Source organism: Elephantulus edwardii, unplaced genomic scaffold (assembly GCF_000299155.1).
Source record: "Elephantulus edwardii isolate Elephantulus edwardi_28Jun2011 unplaced genomic scaffold, EleEdw1.0 scaffold00011, whole genome shotgun sequence".
NCBI classification, from domain to species: domain Eukaryota; kingdom Metazoa; phylum Chordata; class Mammalia; order Macroscelidea; family Macroscelididae; genus Elephantulus; species Elephantulus edwardii.
In genome coordinates, this window is record NW_006399761.1 from 16,670,945 (window position 1) to 16,694,980 (window position 24,036).

Here is a 24,036-nt window from a genome sequence, read left to right on the forward strand (position 1 = left end):
CTAGCCTGATAAATAGGTATAAAGTCCTTCTCTTCAGTCTCTTATATCTACTCTCCTCCTCCGTGTGCCTTCTTCTCACCAGCTAGGTTAGTGGTTTTTTTCACATGATAACCCTTCAGGAAAGACTAAATTGTTCTTTTCAAGCTGTGGTTCGTCCTACAGTGTTCTGTGTGTTTCTATCTCAGAGCTGCCTGCTAAATCAAAGAGGATGTGATGGCTTCCCTAGGGAGAGAAGAATAGTTCTTCATGTTAGCTTGGAGTGATATGTATGATTTAGGAAGCATGTGATTTTTAAAAACACTTGTCAAAGTGTCTTTCTTGACCCTGTAAGTTGTACAGGCCCAAGAGCTAAGAGATTAGGTTCAAGTCCAGCTTTACCACTGGTCAGAATGGAAACCTCAAGGGAAGCGTTTAACCTTTTGTAGACTTTGCTTTTCTCATCAGTAAAATGTGAGACTTGGACTAAGTATAGTAAAGCTAACTAAAGTTAAAGTAAAGCTCCATCTAGTTCTAAAACTCTAATAATTCTTTGAAAACTTGATCTTCAGATACTTAAAGCTTACTGCACGAGGTAATACTTTTTTATAATGTTCCCAAAGCATCTTGCTTGGGGTTTTTTGTTGTTGCTGTTGTTGTGTGGTTTGTGTTTTTTTTATTGTATAGCTAAGGGACTTAAAAATTCACATTTAAAAACAAATAATGATCTGAGAGCAGGGATTGTAGCACCTGATCTGTATATAGAGACAAAACATTCGCATTTAGATTCCCTAGGATATCCATAGGGTAGGGTCATAAGCCTCATTAAATCTGCTTGTTCACAGTGTGCTAGGGGGAATTCTAACACAATCCATTTATCAATCACAGTGGCTTGTACAATGGAGTGTGAATGTGTGTTTTTACATGGTAGGTACACACAATATGGTTACCATTTAGAAGCAGGGTTTCCTTTACATAACGTTTAGTTAAAGTAACATACTTCTGTATTTGATTGTATCCAGACTTGATGTTATTTGCCACAGTTTATTGATACTACAGTATCACTACACGGTGCAGTTTCTAAGGCCGGTTTTTTGAACTGTAGGGTAAGTGGCAGGTGGTGTTTATAGTCATTTAGAAGTGCAATAATATGCATGGTCTTTTATTTCTTGATAATGAAGTTCTGTGTATATATGTGTGTGCATATATGTATAGCTTTAAATAAGCAAATGGGATGCCAATTTTCCTGTGATTTTACTTATTTGGACCTTTGAAGTTCTTTTATTTTATAATTTCTATACTAATCCTTGTTTTCAAATGAATATTCCTTGAATGACACAACAATCTTTTTTTTTTTTAAATTTAGTTTGTTTATTTTTCCTTTCAATGAACATCTACAGAGATTTTGGTATTCCATTCATTCATTGTTGCACCCTTCTCCCCGCACAAACCCTCTCCCCCCTCCCCCCCCCGTTTGCTCCTCTCCTTGAAAAGCAAAAGAAAAACTCCCTCATTGGTACACAATCCTCCCACACCTCCCCAAACCCCATCCCCTGCCCCTAAATATAATCCACTCTGCAACCCTTGTTGCGTACTCCTACGATAAAAATAATGCCCTAAAATATAATACTTTTAGACTATTCTCTCCCCCATAGACTTCAATGCCGTAAACATATTTCATCCAGTTTTTCTCAGTCTTACCCCCACCCCAATGCCAGCCTCATTCTACAACAGTGGCACCATATAGCATTTGTCCCTTTGTGACTGAGATACTTCACTCAGCATAATGTCCTCCAGGGTCACCCATTTTGAATAATATTGCATGAGTTCCTTGTTCTTCAATGCAGCATAGTATTCCATGACACAACAATCTTTTATCTGTTTGCTGAATGAACAACTTGGTGTTGATATGACACTGCACACTGTTCCATAGTCTTGTCAAATACCATCGTGTTTACCCATTATGTAGTGTATGGATGAGCTTCCAGATTGAGTTATGGTAGGAAGCAGGAGTGGCGTCCACTTCCTAAAACTAAATGCCTCTGGAAACTCTATAAACTCTCTGAACTCTCTGAACGCTTTAAATGTACAGAAATGATGTTAGTCATAGAACAGAGTTTAGGTGTTTTATGCAAAACTTACTCTCAGTTGTATTTGACTTGACGACACTTAACCACTGCTAAGTGAGACTAGTGCTGTTATATCTGGAGGAAATTCGTCCACTTGGTACATCACTCATTGTCAATGTGTAGTTGAAGTAATCTGCGTTGCTGTGATGCTTAACCTTGTATCATTGGGGTATCAAATACCAGAATGGTTTCTCAATGTGAACAGTGTTTTGTGGAGATCCAGTTGTAAAATAGGTTGGGAAGCAGGAGAGGCATCCACTTCTTAAACCACGTGCCTCTGGAAACTCTCTGAACTTGGTGAAATGACGACAGCTATGGAAAGGCATTAGGTCTTTTGTTCATAGAGTCGCTATGAGTCATGCTTGACCTGATAGCAATCAGCAACAACAGAAATGATTGTTGTTGACTGCAACTCATCGCTACCCCATGCGCTGAACTTATTTAGTGTATGGATGCACTTCCAGATGGATTTATGGTGGGAAGCAGGAGTGGCATCCACTTCCTAACACTAAATGCCTCTGGAAACTATAAACTTTCTGAGCCAGTCACTCACCTGGAGCCTTAGACACACCTACCCCCGTTTCCTCACGTTCTGTGTCAACTATAGAAATTCCCTTACTTTTAAAAAAATGCACACTTCACTGGATGCGCTGAGGGGAAGGACCCTCTGAAAGGAATGAATAACTAAGCATTACCTGTATGACAGTTAACAGGCTGGAACAAGAGGTGCATTACAAAGTGAACTGGGGGAGGGGAAGGGGTCGGAGAGGGAGAAAAAAAGTGCAAAAATGAGTGAGTGAAACCTAACCTTTCTGTAAACTTTTCTTAAAATCACAATTTAAAAAAAAGAGGAAAAAAAAATTAGATTAAAAAAAATACACCCCTGATATATTTTTCTGTTTCTCAATATATTTGTCTTACATGAATATATTTTTAAAAAGATTTCCGTCGTTTGCTGTATGTTTTATGCTCATTAGAGAGTTTTGTTAACTTACTCTTAGGGAGTTTTTAAAGTCTGATATTTCAGCTGAAAATAGCCTCCAGTTTTATTTCCAAATAAAATTTGTTGCTTAATTTTAATATGTTCTTAAGATCTGATTTCTTAAACTATTTCATAATTGTAAATAAATTATATGTTATGACATTTTACATCTGAGTACTTAAGTAGATGTGCATAAAATGTGTGTATATATAAAAAATGAAGTTTATTATCACATCTTCTGTATATTATCATGTCAATTCCACACTTAAGAAATTTAGTAATCATGCCATAATATATAGTACAGTACAGCTTTCTTTATTACTTCCAATTTCTTTCTTCTATGTTCTAATAACTGTGAGAAAATGTAACTACTAGCAGTTATGTTTTAATTTTTTCCATTGTGCCCAAGCCTTCTTTTCCTTTTTTTAACTATTTCTTTCAGGAAACTTCTTTGTACCATGGCTTCTCTGGCTGTAAATTGAATAACCAAAAGGAGTTTATTGCTTTGTCTCTCTCAGCTCTGGTAGCCTCTGAATTTGACTTAGGAAGCTCCTAGTAGAAGACCAGGCAATCGTGACTTTATTCTGTTATCAAGTAGCTCAGGAGAGCAAACGTCCAGCTTTGTAAATAGAAAAGCAGGGGTTATGCTTTATTTGATGATATATATCCAGCGGTGATTGCTGAACTTGGCATATATTAAATGGGGTATGAGATGATAAGTGGTGAGTGAACAAACAGCAATTAAACAGGTACTTCACCAGTGAATTGAAGCATTAGTCAGTCGTTGTTCAGAAGTATGAGATAGGATCAGCCAAGCAGAGCTGCCTGTAGTGTAGCCAGGTCCAGTCACTAAGTCACTTGTATAATGACTTTTTTGGGGAGTGATCCAGGCATAATTTCAAAAGACTTATACTATTCCGTGCAGTCATTAGGAGCATTTTCTAATCCAAAGCACCAACAGCATAGTCACAAAGAGAACAGCTAGAAACCAAGACCCAGACCTTTTTCCACAGGGTGAAGTTGGGCTGTCTCCTCCCGGAGGTTCAGGGATGAGTCAGTTCCAACTTGATGGAATAAGTTGACATATACATACAGTGGAATACTAGTCAGCCAGAAAAAAGGAATAGCCTCGGTTCATGGTGACCGGGATGAGGTTCAGAAACATCATTCTAAATGAAAAGAAGCCAGTTACAAAAGATTCTATATGGTGTGATTTCTTTTATAGAACATATTTGTAGTCACAGCCACACACAGAGAACAGATCAGTGGTTGGCAGAGGAGGTGAGTGTCGTGGAGAATTACTTAAGGGGTTTGGGCTGTTATTTTCTTGGGAGAGGAAATATTTGAGAGCTTCTAAGAGGTGGTTTTAAGACCTCTTTGTGAACGCACTAAATGCCATGAAATTGCCTTTTTTTTTCCAAATGGTTGATGTATGTTATGTGAAATCAGTTAGTAAAGAAAAGGGAAGTGTACAGAAGAGCTTTTATTTGCATATAAGTATGTACAGTGATTAATCAATGGGAAAAAGAAGCAGTTAGAATCCACTCAGAGGGAGTTCTGATGACCGAGTGGGTAGGGGGTTGTGCTACCAACCCCAAAGCGCTCAGTTCACATCCAGCAGCTGCTCTGTGAGAGAAAGAGGGACAGATAATCTCTCTTGTGATTTACAGCCTCTGACAACCTGATAGAGGCTCAGCTCTGAGAAAGGCTCAGCTCCACAGCGATGAGGAACTTTCGGGGAAGTTCAAGAGAGCTCTTTTGGCCCTAATGGTAAGGAGTTGATTTCCAACACGTCCGGACGACTACGTCTCCCAGAACCCCTGGGTCAAGGCTGACACCTTCAAATCTTGGGGCCTGAGGGCCGACAAGATTATATAGCAAATCTATAGGATACATCACTGTTCCCCAGAAATACAGAGATATATGGTTCAAATTCGCCACTTGCTCCCTAGGAGACCAGTGGGCAATCTCCTGTGAGATTTACAGTCCGAAAAGCCACGAGAAGGTCAAGACGACAGCCTGTGAAACGAATTACATCTCAACCTCAAGAAAACCTCAGGAAAATCTGTGCCATTAGGCTGATAAACAACATCATGATAATTGAAGTTGTCAGCAACTCCTTTGTATTCGATCTGCAGTCAACACCGTGAACACCCGCAGTCAAGAAATCTCAAGATGTGTTGAGTTGGAAAAGTGCCGTCCGAGACCTCTCCGTGTTACTGGGGAGCAGTAATTTGAAGCAGAGATTTGAACTGGGTGTCTTTGGTAGTGCAACATAGCTCCTTACCACTAGGCCACCAGAGTTCCCTCTGAAAGCAGTAAGACACATTAATTAAGGGAGAGAAGGATGAGCAATTCTCGAAAAGGCTATGTAATAACCCTCTGTAGTGACTGGATGCAGGGAAATTGTGTTAGGTAACTTGCATTACTTATTATTTGGGTGTTTTACATTATTCATCTCATCTGTTAAGTGTGGGCAGTGGCATACAGCTTACCTCATGGAGTTTTAAATAAACATACTGCATCCCTAAAAAAAAAAGAGTTGTGTAAAATAAAATGAATACCATCTGGAAGTATGGGAGACCACATAGTACGAGAAATGGCTCTGGAAATTAGCTAGAAACTCTAGCATGGAAGTGGAGGGTGGCGAGCAGAGAGCCGTTGCTGTGATTTGTGCAGAAAACATTAGCCACTACATTCAAAAGAGTTGGGAGAAAAGAGGGTTCTTTAAAAATGCATTAGAGAGCCAGCTATGTAAATTTTTCACAAGACTAGTCCTGTTACAAAGCAAATAACCACTCGTATCAGAGCTTAGAAATCTCGAGTTTTCCTTGACAGGCTTTTATAAAACCATAAATGTTACACATATTTATAGTCTAGAAAATGGAAAATATTAATTAATTGTTCTTTTGTTCCCAGAAGGAACATAGGTAACACCCTTCCAAAATAGGTTAACTGAAAGCAACTTTCACTCCAGATTAGGAGTTGGAAAACTTTTTCAGTAAGTGGCCCAAATAGTAAATATTTTAGACTTTTATGAGCTCTGTGAGCCACATATGAGTCTGTGTTCCATATTCGTTGTTTTGGTTTGGTGGGGGTTTTTTTTCTTCCTTTTATAAAACAATCCTATAAAAATGTGAAAACCATTCTTCGCTCAAGGGCATTTGAAACAAAACAAAAATCCCTTAAACGGCATCTCCTGTTGTCAGCTAGGCTTGCCTAAACTTCTATTTTCTATATACAAAATTTCAGAAATGGCTAGAGCCTCAAGCTTTTTGTTATATTTTTAAACTAGAGAAAGACTTTGAAGTCAGCCTGGCCTGGGTTTGAATTCTCCTTAAACCTTTTACTAGATCTGTACCTGAGGCATATTTTTAGGTAATGGGGTGCTTAGTAAAATGGGGTGCTTATGTAAAATGAGACCAAAGCTTGCTCACTGAGTGGTTGTCTCTATTTTATGAGATCATTTGTAAAGCTGACTTTGCCAAGTTATTATCACATAATGGACCTCAAAAAATGTTAATTCCTTTGCTTTTCTTTACTTGTTTGACAGCATATGTGTTATTAAAAAAAACAAAAAACAAAACCCCAAGCCAAAACCCTCTCTATTTTGTTAGAACAACTCAAAGGAAAAACAAAGCCAGGGAATGCTGTCAAGAAAGCAGGGAAATGAATGTATATTTATTGAACACTATTATGTGATAAGAACCAAACAGAGTTTACTTCACACATAATATCATTAAATCCAGGCAGCCACCCCATCAGAAAGCTTTGGTCAGCGTCTCCAAGGTGTTAAGGCAATGAGGGCAGTTTAAAGACTAAGGTGCACCTGATTCAGGCCACGGCCGTTTCGTTTACTTGCTTTGCATCCATCGGAAAGTTGGGCAGGGAACAAAGAAGAGAAATCAGTGCCTTTGAGCTATGGTGTTGGAAGAACAGTGTTGAGTATCTCTTGGACTGTCAAAAAAAGAACAAACAAATGTCTAGAAAAGATGCAGCCAGGCTGCTTCTGGGGGGCAACCATGGTGAAGCTTTGTCACACATATGTTGAGGTTGTTCAAAGGGTCCAGGCCTTAGGGACATCATGCTTGGAAACGTAGAGGGTCAGTGAAAGAGAAGAAGACCTGCAATGAGTTGGATTGACCCGGTGACCATATCAGAGGGCTCAAGTATATCATAGATGATGAGGATGGTACAGGATAGGACAGAGCTCAGATCTGATGATCTTGGGGTCACTGTGAGTCCTTGTCGACTCAGTGGCACCCAACAGCAATTAAGTTAATTTTAGTACATATTCATTCACACTTTCACATAATTTGAATCTAATTAGTAAAATTTTTGTTACTGGTTTACTTCTATACTTGTATACTTCGTATACATTGTTTTTCACACTAGATCTTTCCCATTTTCTTTACCTGCTCCCACCTCTCCACCCATCAAATTGTGTGACCCTGTGATTAACAGCTCACCGCCCATCCTCACTCCTCTGTTCCCACCCTCCCTTGGATCATCGTACTCATTCCACAACAATGGTCTTATACAGTATTTGTCCTTATAGGACTGAGTTAGTTCACTTAGCATAATGCTTTCTATCCCCCCCCCAGTTAGATAATGATATACAGAGTGAGTCATTGCTTCTTCCCGCTGCGCAGTATTCCATCATGTGAATGTACCATACTTTCTCGATCCATTCCAATGTGATTGGACATCTGGGCTGTTTTCATGTTCTTGCGATGGTGAATAATGCAGCTATGAACATTGGTTTGCAAGTCTCCAGTTGTACCTCAGTACTCAGTTTCTCTGGGTGTATTTCAAGCAGTGGAAGCTGAGTCATATGGAATTTCTATGTTCAGCTTTTTGAGGAAAATGCTAAACTGCCTTCCAGAGTGGAATTAGTCAAAATTTTTATTATTTGGGACAGACTGATTGTATTGTAGCAAATTTCTACTGTGCAGTTTCAATAGGTGCCCCGTAATCGAGAATTGAAAAATATATTGGTAGATGCTGGTGATAGAACTTGAATGATTTTTGTTTGTTTGTTTTGGGGTTTTCATTAATATATTTTATTTCTTCTATAATGGTTTGCTCACAAGTTTGTATACATTGTGTTTCACACTATTCTTTATTCACATTATGTATCATACAATTAGTCCCATGTGTTACTTTTTATAAAATCAATCACCGTTGGACCTTGTCCATCACGACCCAATCTTTTCACCTTCCTGCTGGATCTTTCCCATTTCCTTCACCTCCCCCCCCAAACTGTGCAACCCTATGGTTTCACCCCTACCCATCCTCACCCCTCTGCTCCTACCTCTCCTTCCCCTCTTGGGTCCCCATACATGTTTTAACAGTTATCCTTCTATTTTTACAATAATGCTCTTTGCCCTCTCTGACGCTAATAAATTTATAGTAGTATAAGAATTGTGAACCATGTGTAAAAGTGAAAACTACAACAGTAAAAAAAATAAAATAGAAAAAAAACTGGTTGTGATCAAACTAACAGATAAAACAAAAACAAAAGATAATGCATCTCATTTTTGATGAGATGCATCTCATAATTTGATGATGCTCGTCCTGACTAGAAAATGCATGTTCCGTATCGATAAACTTGTAGGGCAGTAACTTTTGAGATTTTTATGTAGCTCTTAAATTGATTCTGATTCATGTTGGAGACCCTTTGTCAGTTTCCAAGGCTGTAAATCTTTGAGAGGAGATGCTCTGAAGCTTGGCTTGGCAGTTGATACTCCAAGGTTTCTATTGTTAATGGAAGCTGAACTCTCAAAGCCACCCAAGACTCTTTGAATCCTACCATCATTTTCTCATAGGGCTGCCGTGAGCGATTCTGGTGGCTTAGATAATAACATACATACTACTGGATTTTGAGAGATGGTGACATTTATTCCCGCCCCCCCCTTACTTATTTGCTCCTCAAGCCTGTGATTGTATATGTTTTAAGTTACTTTTAGGACTGAAATGAGTTCAAGTCAGCAAATGGTTAAAGTACGTCATCTTTTTAGAAGCTTCCTGCCTTTTATTGAACACATATCTTAACACTCTTCTGCAAAGTTTGAGGACCCAGCAGAAGACCAAGGCCCGCTGCCTGGAGTGTAAACGGCAGTGGAAGCCTGGTTCCAGTTGGCTACCAGTGTCGTGTCCCCTCCCTGCACTTCAGTATCTTAAAAATGCCACAGTAGCCGCCTCCTAGCATCTCTTAACAGGATGACAAAGCACATAACTGCCTCCTGTGCAGTAGGCACTTCGTTTTTGGTTGTATTTTATACCCATTGACTACACAGAAAACCCTTCTTGATCACTTTTTAGTAAAATAACAAAATGCTCCAGTGCATTTAAAATAGTCTCTGTCGTTGTGTCAGAGCCGACCCATAGCAGTTTGCTCTCGAATTGGACTGGATCCACAGCTGTGACCTCTAGCACTTTTCAGAGGCCGTAAACCACACGGGAGAAGATTGCCCATCCTTCTTCCACGGAGCAGCTGGTGGATTTGAACTGTGTGCCTTTGGGATAGAAGCACAGCTTCTTAACCACCGGACCACCAGAGCTCCCTACAATATCATTTTGTTGGCAGAATTGCTCTTAATATGCTCCTTTTTCGGCCTTTTGGCTTAGTGGTAAGGAGCTGTGCTGCTGATCCAAAAGCCCGTGGTTCTAATCCACCAGCTGCTCTGTGGGACCGAGATGGCTAGTCTCCTCCTTTGCTGGTTTACTGCCACTGAAAACCCACTGAAGGGTCAATTGTGAGTCATTGCTGACTTGATGGTGTGTAACAACAGCAGTGTGCGTGACAGGCTGGTCTTTGGAAAAAGACCTGATTCTGGGACAGGTAGAGAGAGGGTCAAAGAAAGAGAGTGTGACCCTCCCCAAGATGGACTGTACCAGTGGGCGTGTGGAGATTGTGAGAACGGAATAGGGTAGGGCAGGGTTCAGGTCTCTTGGTCTTGGAGCCTCTGTGAGTTTCAGTTGACACAATAGAACACGGCAGTAACAACATACAGAGGAAAGGCCAGCTATTTATTGTTTGTGAAGAATAAAACCAAAATGCATCACAAACAGTGGAAGTCAGTGACTCCGTTATCCACCTGTTTCCGGAGTCCAGTCAGTCAGGCCACAGAGGTCAGTCAGTCCTTCAGCAGCTGGGCCTTGTTGAGCTGTCGCCTCTGAGGGAGACCTGGTTTCGAGCACCTCCGCCAGCTGCGTTTTCTGTAGGAGCACAGCTCTGTGCTGAAGTTCACAGTGTACGCAGAAATGCAGTGAATTCCATACTGAGGCCGTCCTGAAACCAACACCAACAAGAAATGAAAGTGCAGACAGTAGGTTTTCTTCCCAAGGTATTAAATGTTAAGGTGCAGGTGCTGTTGCTCTGTCATCGTGAAGCTCCGTGGTGACACATCGCCACAGTCCGTAGATTTTAAAGACCGAGATGTGTAGCAGTGTTTCCTAACACACACTAACCACTTTACTTTGGGGGTGAGGGGGGCATGGCGATGTAGAGTTGAGAACAACTATTTTCTAAAAACATATGTCAGAATGAATTTCTAGTCAAGACGGTTTTCCATTCATTGCATGCTGTAACTGTAAAACTACCCCCCTACTTTGTGTTTTTTGTTGTTGTTGTGTGTTTTTTTTTTCTCTCTCCAAAAGTAATCTGAGCAAAATACACTTGAATTGCTTTGTGATGCTTCACAATCTATATTTTGTTTGGAGACCCTGCTTGCAATTCTGACCGGCTCACAAACAGAAGAGTGATGATATGGGTCGGTGTGACAGGCCAAAAGTCCCGCATTAATGTTCCATTCTTAAATACTCATGGCATGATGGTGGCTCTGTGTGTGTGTGTGTGTGTGAGTGTGTGTGTAAGTGTGTATGTAAGAATCATAGGCCTTTTACAGCCTATTCACTATTTTTATATTTCCTGTTAATGCAGCCTCCTCTAACTTCAGGCTTATGTTTCTTGAATGTTTGCTCCCATCTCTTCGCCCTCTTTGGAACCGCTTTATGTTGTGGGGAGGAGCGCTAAGAAAAGGCAGAGCCTCATAAGCTCTGTGAATATAAATAAAGCAGACAGATTGCCGTTTATGATGTCTCAGCGTCCACCTGGAGGGGCAGGAACTTAAGAGCAAAATAAAAAGGCTGAACATCCGAGACAACTCAGAAATAGATCTTCCCACGGTGAAGGGAAGATGGAAATGGGAAGGTTAACTGTTAACGGCCCCCAGTTGTACATGCTTCGTCTTGAGGTACCGCTTGGTTTAATAAAATGCAGATCTGAGGCTCCTCTGAACCTCACCGTTTGTTAAGGCTTAATTATAAAGGTTATATTTTCTGAGGACAAAAGCATTGCTCACTTGTCTGTTCTTGTCTCCCAGGTTTACCTTGCTGATTATGGACTCTCCTACAGATATTGTCCCAACGGGAACCACAAACAGTATCAGGAAAATCCTAAGAAGAGCCATAATGGGACAATGGAGTTTACCAGCCTGGATGCCCACAAAGGAGTTGGTGGGTTTCTTTTTTCTTTTTTTTTTTTATTCGCTTTGTTTTTAACTCAGCAAAAGGATTCGAGAAGAGCGATGACACTGCCTGAAACGGCCTTTGCTTGGAGCAAGGTGGGGATTCCTAAGAAGAGCCCTGGCGGGATTTTAACCTGAGTACAGAGTTCCTGTTAGGCCAGAGATTGTGGTAGCAGTGGAAGGAGGGGTGGACTCTTCCACGTGAGAAGAGAATAATGTGGCAAAACTTGATGCTCCTCCTGACTAGAAAATGCACGTTCTGTATCGATGAACTTGTAGGGCAGTAACTTTTGAGATTTTTATGATAGCGTGCATATCACAGATTGGACGAAGATATGGATTATTCCTATTTTCCATTATATTCTCTGAGCCTGGGCAGGCACCATCTCCCAGTAATCAGCAAACACCTCCCTCCCCCCCCCTTTTTTTTTTGTTTTGAAACTCGAAAGTGTTAACTGGTAGAAATCTCTCCCGCTTGCCTTTCATATATCTTACTTATTTAAACTCACTTTGATGGTATTGGAAACACATTTGCAGGTAAATTACATACATAGTCCTTTTATTGGGTATTGATTGTACTGCCTTGCATTCCAAGGCAGACTTAATTCAACAATTCCCTAATTAGTTAAAGTCATAACCTATGTCTTGTATTCATTTACCATTAATTAAACCTTGGCTGTTTATTACACGGCAGTCCAAATCCGATAGGCAACCCAGAAAGCCACGGAAAAGGAAGTGGGAGGTCAATATCGAAAATATATGGTGCCGAGTCCCACTGATGGTTGCCTGGTTCACAATCAATATGGTCAATGCGACTGTACTTTTTTAGTTGCTCTGTCAGCAAGACAAAAAGTCAATTCTAATGTTATGCTAGTGGAAAAAAAAAGGTGGTTATTGAAAAACTTTGGCTTTCAAAATCATATTCTTGGTAAACTTTGTTTATAAAACTATTATCACATGTGCTAAACTTAGCAAAGAATCTTTAAGTCGTTTGAAGGGACTCTGTTTTCACAAAAATGCAATTAGGCATTTGCACTTGTTAAATGGCCGTTGAACTGTTACCCTAAACTGATACTTCTAACGAGTTTTTGTTGGCACAAACAACTGTATATTATTGCCTTTTCTATTAAAAGGACCATTGGCCATGTAATGTAGAGGGTCTTGATCATTTACTTGAGCAATTAAAGCCCACACTAGTTTAAGCTGGAGCTGTGGTGTTATGGTGGTTAAGCACTTGTCTCTGCCAACTGAAGGGTGGGCAGTTCGAACTCACCAGCTACTCAGTGGGAGAAAATTGTGCAATCTGCTTGGTTGCCTTACAGACCCTGTGGGACCACTTTCTTCTGACCCAAATGCAGGTTTGCTGAATTGGGATCAGCTCAACAGCAATGAATAGATTAGGGTTCTGATTAGTTTAACATGTTGTTATGTGTCTTCAAGTCACCTGCGACTCCCAGTGACCCTGTACAACATTTCTGAATCCTGTCCTGTCCTGAGCCAGTCTCACTGATTCCAACAAACCAAGCCCCATGGCCCCAGTTACTGTATCAGTCCATCTCTTCCGGGGTCGTCTTCTCCTGCGCTATCCCTCCATGAGGTCCTTCTCCAAGGATTGGTCCCTCCTCCCACCTGGCCACATACCCAAAGTATGTGAGGTGGAACTTCAAAATCCTAGTCTCCAAGGAAACTTGGTGAAAAAAATGTCAGTCAAGTTCATTGATTGCATATTTTTCTTACTCTAAAGTCTAAAGATGTATTGTAGCTTATATTTTCCTCAGTGGAAATTTGCTTTTTTATTAGAGTCAAAGAACTGGTACCTTTTTCCCCCCCCATATATAATTTATTCCAAAAATATAACAAATAACTCAGAGATTAAGTAATACCTATTTTTCACCATTTTACATCACTATGATGAAATCTCGTCAAGAAGCGTTGAAGGTATACATTGGAATATTGTCTTAATTACATGAAAGAGAAAAAGTTCAGGTACTCCTTGACAGAGTGGTCTGTTGGGCTTTTTTCCAGTTCTTTCATTCCCAGTGAATTTCACTCTTCACTTCTGCCACGTTTGAAAAGTATTACAGAATTTTCACAAAGCCGAAGTCCTTTTTTATAGAACTACAGATTTTTCAGTCAGATGATGAAGCTTTGGTCTGATCATGTTAATCACCCCAAAACTCTAACAGCAGCGGCCAGATTATAGTGATAGTAGCCACATAACTAAATTATAGTGGTGGTGCTGCTGATTTTGAGTTGGAACCAATTTATAGCTGACCCTTCCGTAGGTTTTCAGAGGCAGTAAATCACATGGGAGAAAACTGCCCATCCTTCTCCAGAGCAGCCGGTAGATTTGAACCAGTTGCCTTAGGGTTGGCAGTGCAAGTCCTTACCCACGAGGCCACCAGATCACTTACTTTAGTTGACAGCCCTGTACCACTGAGTCAGCATGTGTGGTGGGAAAACTTCCGAGGATCCATTCTGAATCTGGAAGAGAAAGTAGACTCGTTCCAAAGTGTCGTGGTCGATGTGTGGACTCTGGTAATTCTCAAGACTCCTTCAGTTACTCCACAATGCAGAGCTTGGTTTTGTCCTCATTCTCTTTGTAAAAGATTTGAGCACACTTTGATTTGATGGTCCGTTCCATTTCTTCCCCTTCACCCTTAAAAAATAGTCATCATGCATGTCAGTGACATGAGCGACTTTTCATCACAGTAAGCAAAAGGGGAGAAGAATGAGACTTGAAATTCATCTGAGAAAGAGGATATAAACTCGCTGTGGAAGCGATTCGGGAAGAGCCCACATTGAAGTACTTGCGGTCACTCACGTATACTGAAAATTTAATAAGCAGTTTGAATCTGCTTAGGTAAAAACGGAGATTCTCATGTCCTCAAGTGTTTGACTGCTGTTCATTCTGAATGTTTTGCATTTAATTTTCCAAAATAAAACATTCCAGGTTAGGATTTTATTAGAAATGAAATAATCACTTAGCCATATCTAGAAACCAAAATAAACAGGGCCATAAATCCTGTAGAGAAGTGGAGAAGGTCAGATTCATAAATATTCATGTGTTTACTTTCAGCAGAGTCACTGTGTAGTTTAATCTGAGAAAAATCTTTTCTGTACCAGTCCAGCTAGGAGATGAAATAATAAATACTGAGAAAAGATAATGCAGTGGGAAGCATACAGAGGAGGGGAAAAAAGAAAGTCATCACTAGGAAATACAGTGGCAGGTTGTCGAAGTGTTTGCTGTGTCAATTGGACGTGTGTCTGGTCAGGGCACAGGAAGTCTTCAGGCTTCCATGTGAAGCCAGCTTATGGGCGGTCACTCAGCAGAGACTGTTGGTAACTCATTCCTTCTCTGGTTTCTGCTGCATTTTGGTTTTTTTGTTTGTTTTTTTTTTTCTTCTGAGAAACTGAAGTTAAATCTGTTCTCTTTAGATTAATGAGATTTTTATGGTGGTGTTTTCTTTTTTATTAATAAAAAGGAATCTATGCAACACACTGACCACTGTTTCCCCCTTCGCATTGTCTAGTTGAACATTTACGGGAAAACATTTTGTTTTCCAGTTTGTTGTTGTTGTTGATTGCCTTTGAGTCGAGCATGACTCTTAGCGACCCTATGAACAAAAGGCCTGAAACCTTTCTAGAACTACTGTCGTTTCTCAAAGTTCATAGAGTTTCCAGAGGCATGTGGTTTAGGAAGTGAATGCCACTCCTGCTTCCAAGAAAAGATATTTCTGGAAACTATTAGAAATAAAATGCATACATATAAATAATACATAGATGAATGGATGGACGGGTGAATAACCTTTACTGCAACTCTCCTCTTTATCTGTGTGTCTTTTAATAAAGTTGCAGGTAATCACCCAAATGCAGTTGTCCTTTGTGACCTCCAGGTATTTTCTAAGCTCCTGAAGTGCTTCATTTAGTGTGAAATTTGAGTAATACATGTTGGGCTTATTTCTTCTACTATTTTATACTTGCCATGACATCTAGCATGTATAAACATTGACACGTCCTGGACTTGTAGCTTGATAATTAAAGAGAATTATACTGGTGTCAAATATACTATTTTAAAATTTGTTACATTCTTGGTAATGTTAAAAAGCAATATTTGGATCAATGTGTGGTATGGATTTTTGTAGATTTTTCTGCTCACCGAGGCATGCAGTCAATACCTAATTTCTCTGGAGATATACTGCATTTAACATATTGAGCTTTTTTAAATACTTAAGACCTGTGCATTGAGTATATAATACCTGTTTTAATTTGACACCATTGATGACCATAAAATATGTTTATCTAAATTGCATTTTAAAATGTCCCTCCTTTATGTTAAAATATCCAGTGTAAGGGAGGAAATACATAACACACATGGACAATTTTGCCAGTTGCTATTATAGACGACATCCAAGTTTTCTGTTACTTCTTTCCTGGTTTCATTTCCCTCTAATCAAGCACTCCAGCTTACATGTGAGATAAAATAAAAAACTATATGTGAAATAAACTGAGAATATAGTTTCCCGTTGCCAGACTTCAGGGAATGATACGATTTTTCACAATACTTATCTTCTTAAACAATAATTTTAAAATTATAAAGAACTCATCTTCCAACTCTGGCAAGATATTAGGAGAAATTAACAATTTACTAGTATGCGCTGCTGAATGTGTCGGTAAGAAAGCATACAGTTGCTTTCTTCTTTAGGTAAATTTTTATAAATGATAAATTATAGTTCTTGATTGATATAGAGATAAAAGCAAAGACACTCTTCTGTCTGTATGACATAGTTAAGACAGTGTAAAGTGTTGAAATATTTGGATTTAGTTACCAGGGCACAACAGCCCGAGCTTTATTGAGAAACTTTCTTTGGGCTTCATAGTATTCTTTCTCTGTGTGTCTCTGTCTCTCTCTCCCTCCTTCTCCTCTTCTCTTCCCCTCTCTCTCCCTCTCCCTCCTTCCTTCCCTTCTTCGCTCTTTCTCTATCCCTCTGTCCCCCCCTTGGCCCCCCTCTTTCTGTATCTCTCTCCTTCTGTCTGTCTCCCCCCTCCTTCTGTCTCTTCTTCTCTCTCGCTCTGATGGCATAATGGGTGAAAGTGTTGGACTATTAACCAAAAGATTAGCAGTTCAAACCCACCAGCCTCCACACCCCCCACACCCCACTGGAAATAGGTGAGGCTGTCTCTTCCCATCCAGAATTAGAATCTCTTAGTTATGAAGATAACTCTTAGATAGCAAGAGTCAAAACTGACTTCATGGGTGGATTTTGGGTAGAATATAAAAGGTTGCTGTTGTGTTTTGTGTTTTTTTTAAAAAAAGGTGAAGCCTAGGGCTTGCTATATTCTATTTGAAATGTTGCACATTGCATTCAGCTTCCCTAATACTTTCTCTTTTTTAAATTTTTATTGTATTATTTTTATGTGTACCGTCAAATCAGATCTGACTGGTACAGGAGGAGATTGCACCCTCCTTCTCCAGCAGAGCATCTGGTGGATTTGAACCGTGTACCTCTGGGATTGCAGTGCAGCATCTTGCCACTATGCCACCAGAACTCCCTTACTTTCTTTGAATTCACAGTAAATAGTGGCCACTGTAAAATTTTCGAGCTCTTCCACATCCAGTTTGACAAAATACGGCATTATATAGGTCACTAAGTTGGATAAAAACTTTGTTTTTCTGCAGATAGCCACCTTTCATTTCATCAAGTGAGCATTTTACTTAGATGTTTTCTGGACTCTTCTTCCATTTCTGAACATATAAACTAGTATTTGGGGCATTTAAGCTGCCTGAGGCAAAACTTTTTTTTGTTTCACTGTATTGTTTCTTGACAAACCTTCCATGTTGCTGTGTGTGTACGTGTGTATCCCATAATGTTCTTTAGAAGAGATAAAGCAAAAACACTATGCAAATATTTAGACTCATTTGGGGGTTAACATTTATACTTTCCTTTTCTCCCAATTCCCCTTTCATTCCATCTGCTGCATTGGACACAAATAATTTTATTTCTGTCTGGCTCTGTGGTCTGTACTCCAAAGTAACTTTTTCTGAGCCACTCCCAGCCTGGAATTACTATTTTGTACTTTTTCTGTAACGATTTACACTGGAAATGCGTCTTCATCAGTGTGAAGAAGTTTGGAAGAAACAGTTTCATGAGAGAAGAGTTGCATGAAAATTGTTGTTAGTCATGGAGGTTAAGCCTTCAAGAGCTGGGCTTGTTTATGCATTTCCCCAACAGCCTTCTTTATGTCCGTATGTCTCTGTGTCTTGAGCTAAAGTGTCTGCTTCAGATACGTCCCCACCTGTGAAAGTACGCACTGTTGCTTAAATAAGTGTTCAAATAACATTGGAAGTAAAGCCTGTACTTAGCAGAGTAAGTTTTAGGATCTGACAGATCCGAGCTTCAGTACTGGGGTCTGTTCCTGTTTGCTCTGTGTTGCTGGGCAAATGACTTAACCTCCCAGAACCTCTGCGTTCTAACTTAAGAACAGGGATCATAACCCCTTATGTGATTGTTTGATGACTAGTTGCAATAACACGAGTACAGTTAGAATGCCTGGCACAGTAGCAGCTCTGTAAAGTGCATCAATTGTGTGTTTGTTTGTTTTAAATGTTCACTCTGATGTCAGCCCTTCTTGGAATCTGCTTCTTCATGAAGGAGACACCAAATCCCCACCAGGGCCTTTTTTCTTTTTCTTTTTTTTTTTTTTTTGTCTTTATTAGGTTTATTCTTGGCCGTGGGTTTTGTAATGCTGGACGCATGAGAGAACCATGGACTTTAAGTGGAAAGAGACATTTACATGGCTCCACGTTTGCTGGCTAGATTAAACATGAAATGCCAAATGATAATAGGAAATAACTTGGAAAAGTGTAAAGGAAACTTCTTGTTAATTACTGAGTCTTTTTACATTTCTAAATAGTCTTGCGTGTAGAGGCTGATTTTTTTAAATAGAGATCTTTTTGTAAACATACTAGCAATGATTTATATTAATTAACTTAAGATATATATAATACACAGATATGTCACTCACTGGGGAATAAAGCATTTCAAGCAATTCATCGATGTATTTTTCTGCTCAAATAAATGAAAATGGGTGAAAAAGAAATACATTTCCCATCTTCAATCAAATTTTAGAGCTAGAAGTATAATAGTGGCAAAGCCAGAATTAAATCTCTAATTTTAGTATTCCTCATCCAGAGCCTTTTCTATTTAATGTTTCGTTTAGCATATATTTAAATTGAAAAAATTGTGTAATCCGATGAGTATCTTTAAAATGGAAATATATATATATATATTTCTTTTTTTTACATAGTTAGATAGGAATAGTCTCTTCAACAATGATCTGTTCTTTGTATTAATTATACACTTACACGTGCATATTCAAATATTATCATCTGGAATATTTACTTTTAATTAATTTACAAGATATTAAAATTAATCTTGTGTGCATATTCAGTGAAAAGACAGAATGACTGGTGCAGCCAGAGGTTTTAACTTCACTAAAACAAATCAAACTTTTACATTGCTTTCTCTGAGCGAGAATTCCAAGGAGTTGTATGTACTCAGAAATATTTTTAATACTCCTGTTTCACTCCTTAATGATGGAAATGAGTGACTATTGGTTCTGTTTAAAATTGCTTTTGTTTCTGTAGAATTTAGTGGAAGAACTTGGGGTTTTCTTTTGTTTGTTTTTAAATTTTTAGTTCATTTCATTACTTTTTTTGTGTTTATCATCAAATCATGTCTGACTGATACAGGAGGCAATTGTTCCTCCTTCTCCAGCAGAGCATCTGGTGGATTCAAACTGTGTACCTCTGAGATTGCAGTGCAGCTTCTTGCCAGTAGGCCACCAGAGCTTGCTGGTTTTCTGTTTTTGGTTTGTTTGTTTTTTTTTTGGGGGGGGGGTTAATATAAGTGAGTAGAAAAAGAAAACATTTCTTTCCCTCACCATAGTTGTTAATGTAGATGTTAAGAAAACTTCATTGTTGTCGATTCAGAACTCATAGCTAGCTAGCGCTGCATCAGGTTTTGAGAGGTTGTAAATGACATGGGAAGAGATTGTCTATCTTTCTCCCTTTGAACAGTTGGTGGATTTGAACTACCCACCTTGGAGTTGGCTGTACAACTCCTTACCCACTAGGCCACCTGGGCATCCCTGTTAACGTATAGATTCAGTAAGAGAAAATAAATAAGAGATGGAAAAATATAATGATGTATTTTAATTAGGTAAGACCAAACTGTAATAGTGAAGTAAAGCTAACTCTCCCAGGGCTCTTTCCAATGAAGATCAGTTTATGGAAGATTGACTTCAGAAATCTAAATGACTTGTTGTTACTTAGAGCTTGGTATCAATTAATCCCTCAGTTGGGGAGATAGGAGACGTGGCTGGGAAGGTTCATTCCATTTTCCTTCTGATTTTTTTCCCTCAAAGGGCCTCTTGTGTGTAGCCCAAGTCATCCAATCAGGTGCCAGAATATCAGTTTTTGAAAATTAGGAGGATGTGACTAATTTTTTTCCTAAGTGGTAGTAGTCAGGAATTGCCATAATGGAAAAAGGGGCTTGGGAACACATCTGTACAAATGGAGCCATTCCATTATTAATGGGAGATTTATTACTGAAGAAATTGCTACAGAATTGCATGGTGGAGATTGTGTTTTCATTTTCACATGAGAGCCAAGTCTTGCATTAGGACATTGTTGAAGCTCACGCAGAAAGTAAATGGCACCCATGGGGCTGTAGCATTCTGCTAGATTGAAGGGCCTTTAATAACCCAATACTCTAATAGCAGTTAAGACGGAGTGTGTGTAAGAGCGAATCTTGTCTTCTGCTTTTATAATAACTTAGGTGCAGTAACCAAAAGTACTTCTGAAGTATTGGCAGTGTTACTCTTGAATAGATGACTTTTTAAATGAAAAACTCAAGCTTACGGAGTGACTTTCCAGAGTGTTGAATGAACGATAATAAAACAGGATACCTGTTTACAGTGGGGTTTAACAGCCACGTATTGTCCTTAAAAGAGCGTGTAACCTACACAGATGAATATTCAAGTGACAGGAGAGATATAAATGGCAGTCCATTCTTTGGTAATGCTTTAGCCTGGTTATAGAACAGAGGAGTGCATGAATTGGTGTTTTAATCATTTCAGTGATTTCTTAGTAATTTCTGGTTATATTCTGACCGGTTTTAGGTTTATTTCCATCTCTTGACCAAGGGAGTGTAAAAGAAATACATATATATATATATATATAGTTCTCGATGATATTAATATGCTTAGCATTTACTATAAATGATACTTACAGGGGTTTCAAGATGTTCTTCTTTTGCTGTATTTTTATTTTGGAAACTTAAGTGTGTCAGAGACGATGAAGGTGGCCCCGGATGAGGGCAAGCAAGTTTTAGATCAGGGGTTCATAGGTGTCACTTGTGAGTTGTACTCGATTCGACGGCACCTAACAACAAGAGAAATCTCACATGAAATTCCAGAAGACTTTGAAATCACCACTCCTCATGCCGCCCACTGCTGTTACCTGTAGGTTTTCTGTTCAGGAGGCCCGTGCGCTTCAAGGAAATGCCAGGCGAGCCTGGTTTCCGGGCTGTACACTAGATGGCACTTTCGCCCTAGTCTTGAGACAGCAGATGCGGCGAGCAGGAAAGGCCGTCCGTGTTTAGTCTGCACTTGGAGGGGTCCCCAGCATGACCAGTGCAGCCCCCGTGGACTTCCTGCAACATGTGTTAGCAATTTCGCCGCAGACATTTCTTTCTTTGTTTTCCTGCCTCGCTCTTGGCGCAAGTGCCGGTGCCAGGTTCTGGGTTGTCTGGATCATGTCAGAGGCCGTGGGGATCAAGTTCATGTGACAGGCCAGACGAAGGAAGGATGGAGCTGGCTGGAGGAGGTGGGGCAGCTGACCCTCGCTTTCTGCAGCCCCAAGCCAAGCGCCCGGACGCTTTTTTCCCCCTCCAGTTTGACTCCAGCTGAACAAACAAAACACTCTGCCCATTTGCCTTTCTTTCTTTCTTTCTATATTTTAAAAAAATACTTTTTATCAACAGTTGTTCACTCAAAGATTTCTCTGTTTCTCCACCACGTCCCCAGCCGTCACCTTGAACTCTTGCTGTTTTGTTCCCTTAGCCCTGTCCAGACGGAGCGACCTGGAGATCCTTGGCTACTGCATGCTGCGGTGGGCCTGCGGGAAGCTGCCCTGGGAAGGCGACCTGGCGGACCCCCTGGCCGTGCAGAGAGCCAAAGCAAAGTACAGACCCGCAAGTACTCCCATCATTGCCCAAAAGGGGGGCTGACCGAGCTCAGGACCGCCGTTCAGCCAGCCTGCAGGCCAGGGCTAAGGCCTTTCATTCAAACAATATTGTCAGAACCCCCATCCCCCTCCAACAGCTGGCCGGCATAAACTCCATCAAGATAACACCTCCACAGTCACATGAACGGGAGTTGTAATGCCAGATACAAAGTGAAGTGTGTGCTCTACAGCTCAGCCTCTATGTGGTGGCATTTTCAGAGGAGAATGTTTTCCATATTACCACTGTACAAGCACCAGGCACTCGTATGCTGGGTATTAAATGAATAGAACAATAACTTGAGGCAGCAGAAGTAGGGCTTGTATTACTCAGGGAAGAGTAACAGTACCTCCACGCGAATCATCTGGGTTGGAGGGGACTACGTTTTGTTTCTGGAGGAAGAAACAAGCAAAACTTTTATACTCGCATAGGAGATGATCTGGCAGCCCCATTAACATGCTTCATATTCCACACTCCGGATTTTTTATCACTTTGAATCTGTTAGCATGAAAATTAGGTCAGACGAAGAACAAAGTGTGTTAGTGATTTTTACCGTGCGTTTCCTGATCAGGCCTGAGAAAAGAGTCCATTGCATGTCACACAAAACAGGCAGCTTTTCATTATACACCGAGATAATGTCCAATAGTAGTTATCCACAGGCAGAACCTCACAACTGAGAAAGGCAGCTTAGTTATAAGTAGGGCAAGTCACAACAGAAGTGTTCCAAAGGGGTATCACAGCCATAGATATCAATCTTCAAATTCGGTGTGGCATCTGTACTCAGAAGAGAGAAAGGTTAGCCTACAGATTCAGAATAATACAGATTACACTTGTGCGTGCTGACACGTATGTAGTATTTCTCCACTTGGAATCTGAAGCACTCAAGTCCTCAAACTAACACATTTATGTAAGTTGATAGTAGAAATATCTCATCAGTTTTTGGAAGGTTTTGGTGGGTTTTTTTTTCCCACTCAGTGACTGATGTGCCCCCATCATCCTTCGTGTAACTGGCATTTATCAGCTGTTGGGTCGAGTCAGTGCACAGTAATGAGCATATGTAAAGCCTTGGTATCCAATTTTCCAACTCACTGTGCCTAATGTGACTGGTGTTCTGTATTTTAAAAACTAGCCTTTTAATTCTGAGAATTACATGGGATTTTTAGAATACGCTTTGCTGATGAGGATTGCTTTTAGTTTGTATCGGTCTGCTTACACACCATCAACAGAGAGATGTAGGTATACATTATGAATGTGTCTACTTGAATATATTCAGGTATAATAAAGTGCTGTGTAAAACAATGTAATCAAATGTTGTTAACCTCCATTTGTATTTGGAGACTCTTTAAAAAAGCTTGCTTTTTACCTAATTAATAATGGAAACCTTAAACTAGTTAACATAATATCAAATAGTTTTCAATTCAAATAAACTAAGCTTTTTTTATAGTTCTGACCATGTATAAAACATAATTGTAACAGATGCATATTGCTATAGAATTCAGAAGATTGAACTTCCCCCTACGGGTCACATCTGTACATTAAAAGCTATATGCTTTTTTTTTTTTTGTTTCTTTTTTTTAAATTAGTTTTAATGAACATTTACAGAGAAAAAGCTATATGCTTTATAATTAAGTATAATATATACAATATTTTCTAGTGCCGTTTATTTACCAAAGATTGGCTATCTTAGATTGACGCCTTTATTGTTGTAGTTCTGCTTGAATTTGGGAGTCAGACACCCAAGTTAAAATTTTTAGATGAATATTTATATTTCTGTGGCCACAACAACTTTACAGAGTTCTACCCATTCAGTCTCAAAGTACTGGACTCTGGACTGTATTTATCTCTGTATTTGTTTTCTCTGTGTGCCTTTTGAATGTTTCTTGTTACCCTGATTAATGGTTGGGTAAACTGTGCCCCCTTCTCCAGTGTTAGTACCAGAGCAAAACTATTCTGAAAGTTCAGGTAGCTTTTTTTTGTTTGTAAATCTATATTGTCACTTTGAAGCAAATGATCATGAGAGATGTCCCTGGGTCTGCAGGTCTCTGCATACAACTCGGGCCATTGGTCCCTGACTGAAAGGTTTGTGGTTTGAACCTCCCAGCTGTTCTGTCGCAGTTTCTCCACAGCAGTGA

General features: G+C 39.7%; 1 protein-coding gene across 1 annotated transcript in view; it reads left to right on the forward strand.

Moving 5' to 3' along the window:
• The window catches only part of VRK2 (vaccinia related kinase 2), a 107,320-nt gene that overhangs the window by 54,987 nt on the left and 28,297 nt on the right, over positions 1–24,036 (forward strand). Inside the window, exons 7-8 of the mRNA XM_006880937.1 lie at positions 11,475–11,607; positions 21,744–21,864. Of these exons, the coding sequence (XP_006880999.1) occupies positions 11,475–11,607; positions 21,744–21,864 (254 nt within the window). The remainder of the gene's footprint in view (positions 1–11,474; positions 11,608–21,743; positions 21,865–24,036) is intronic.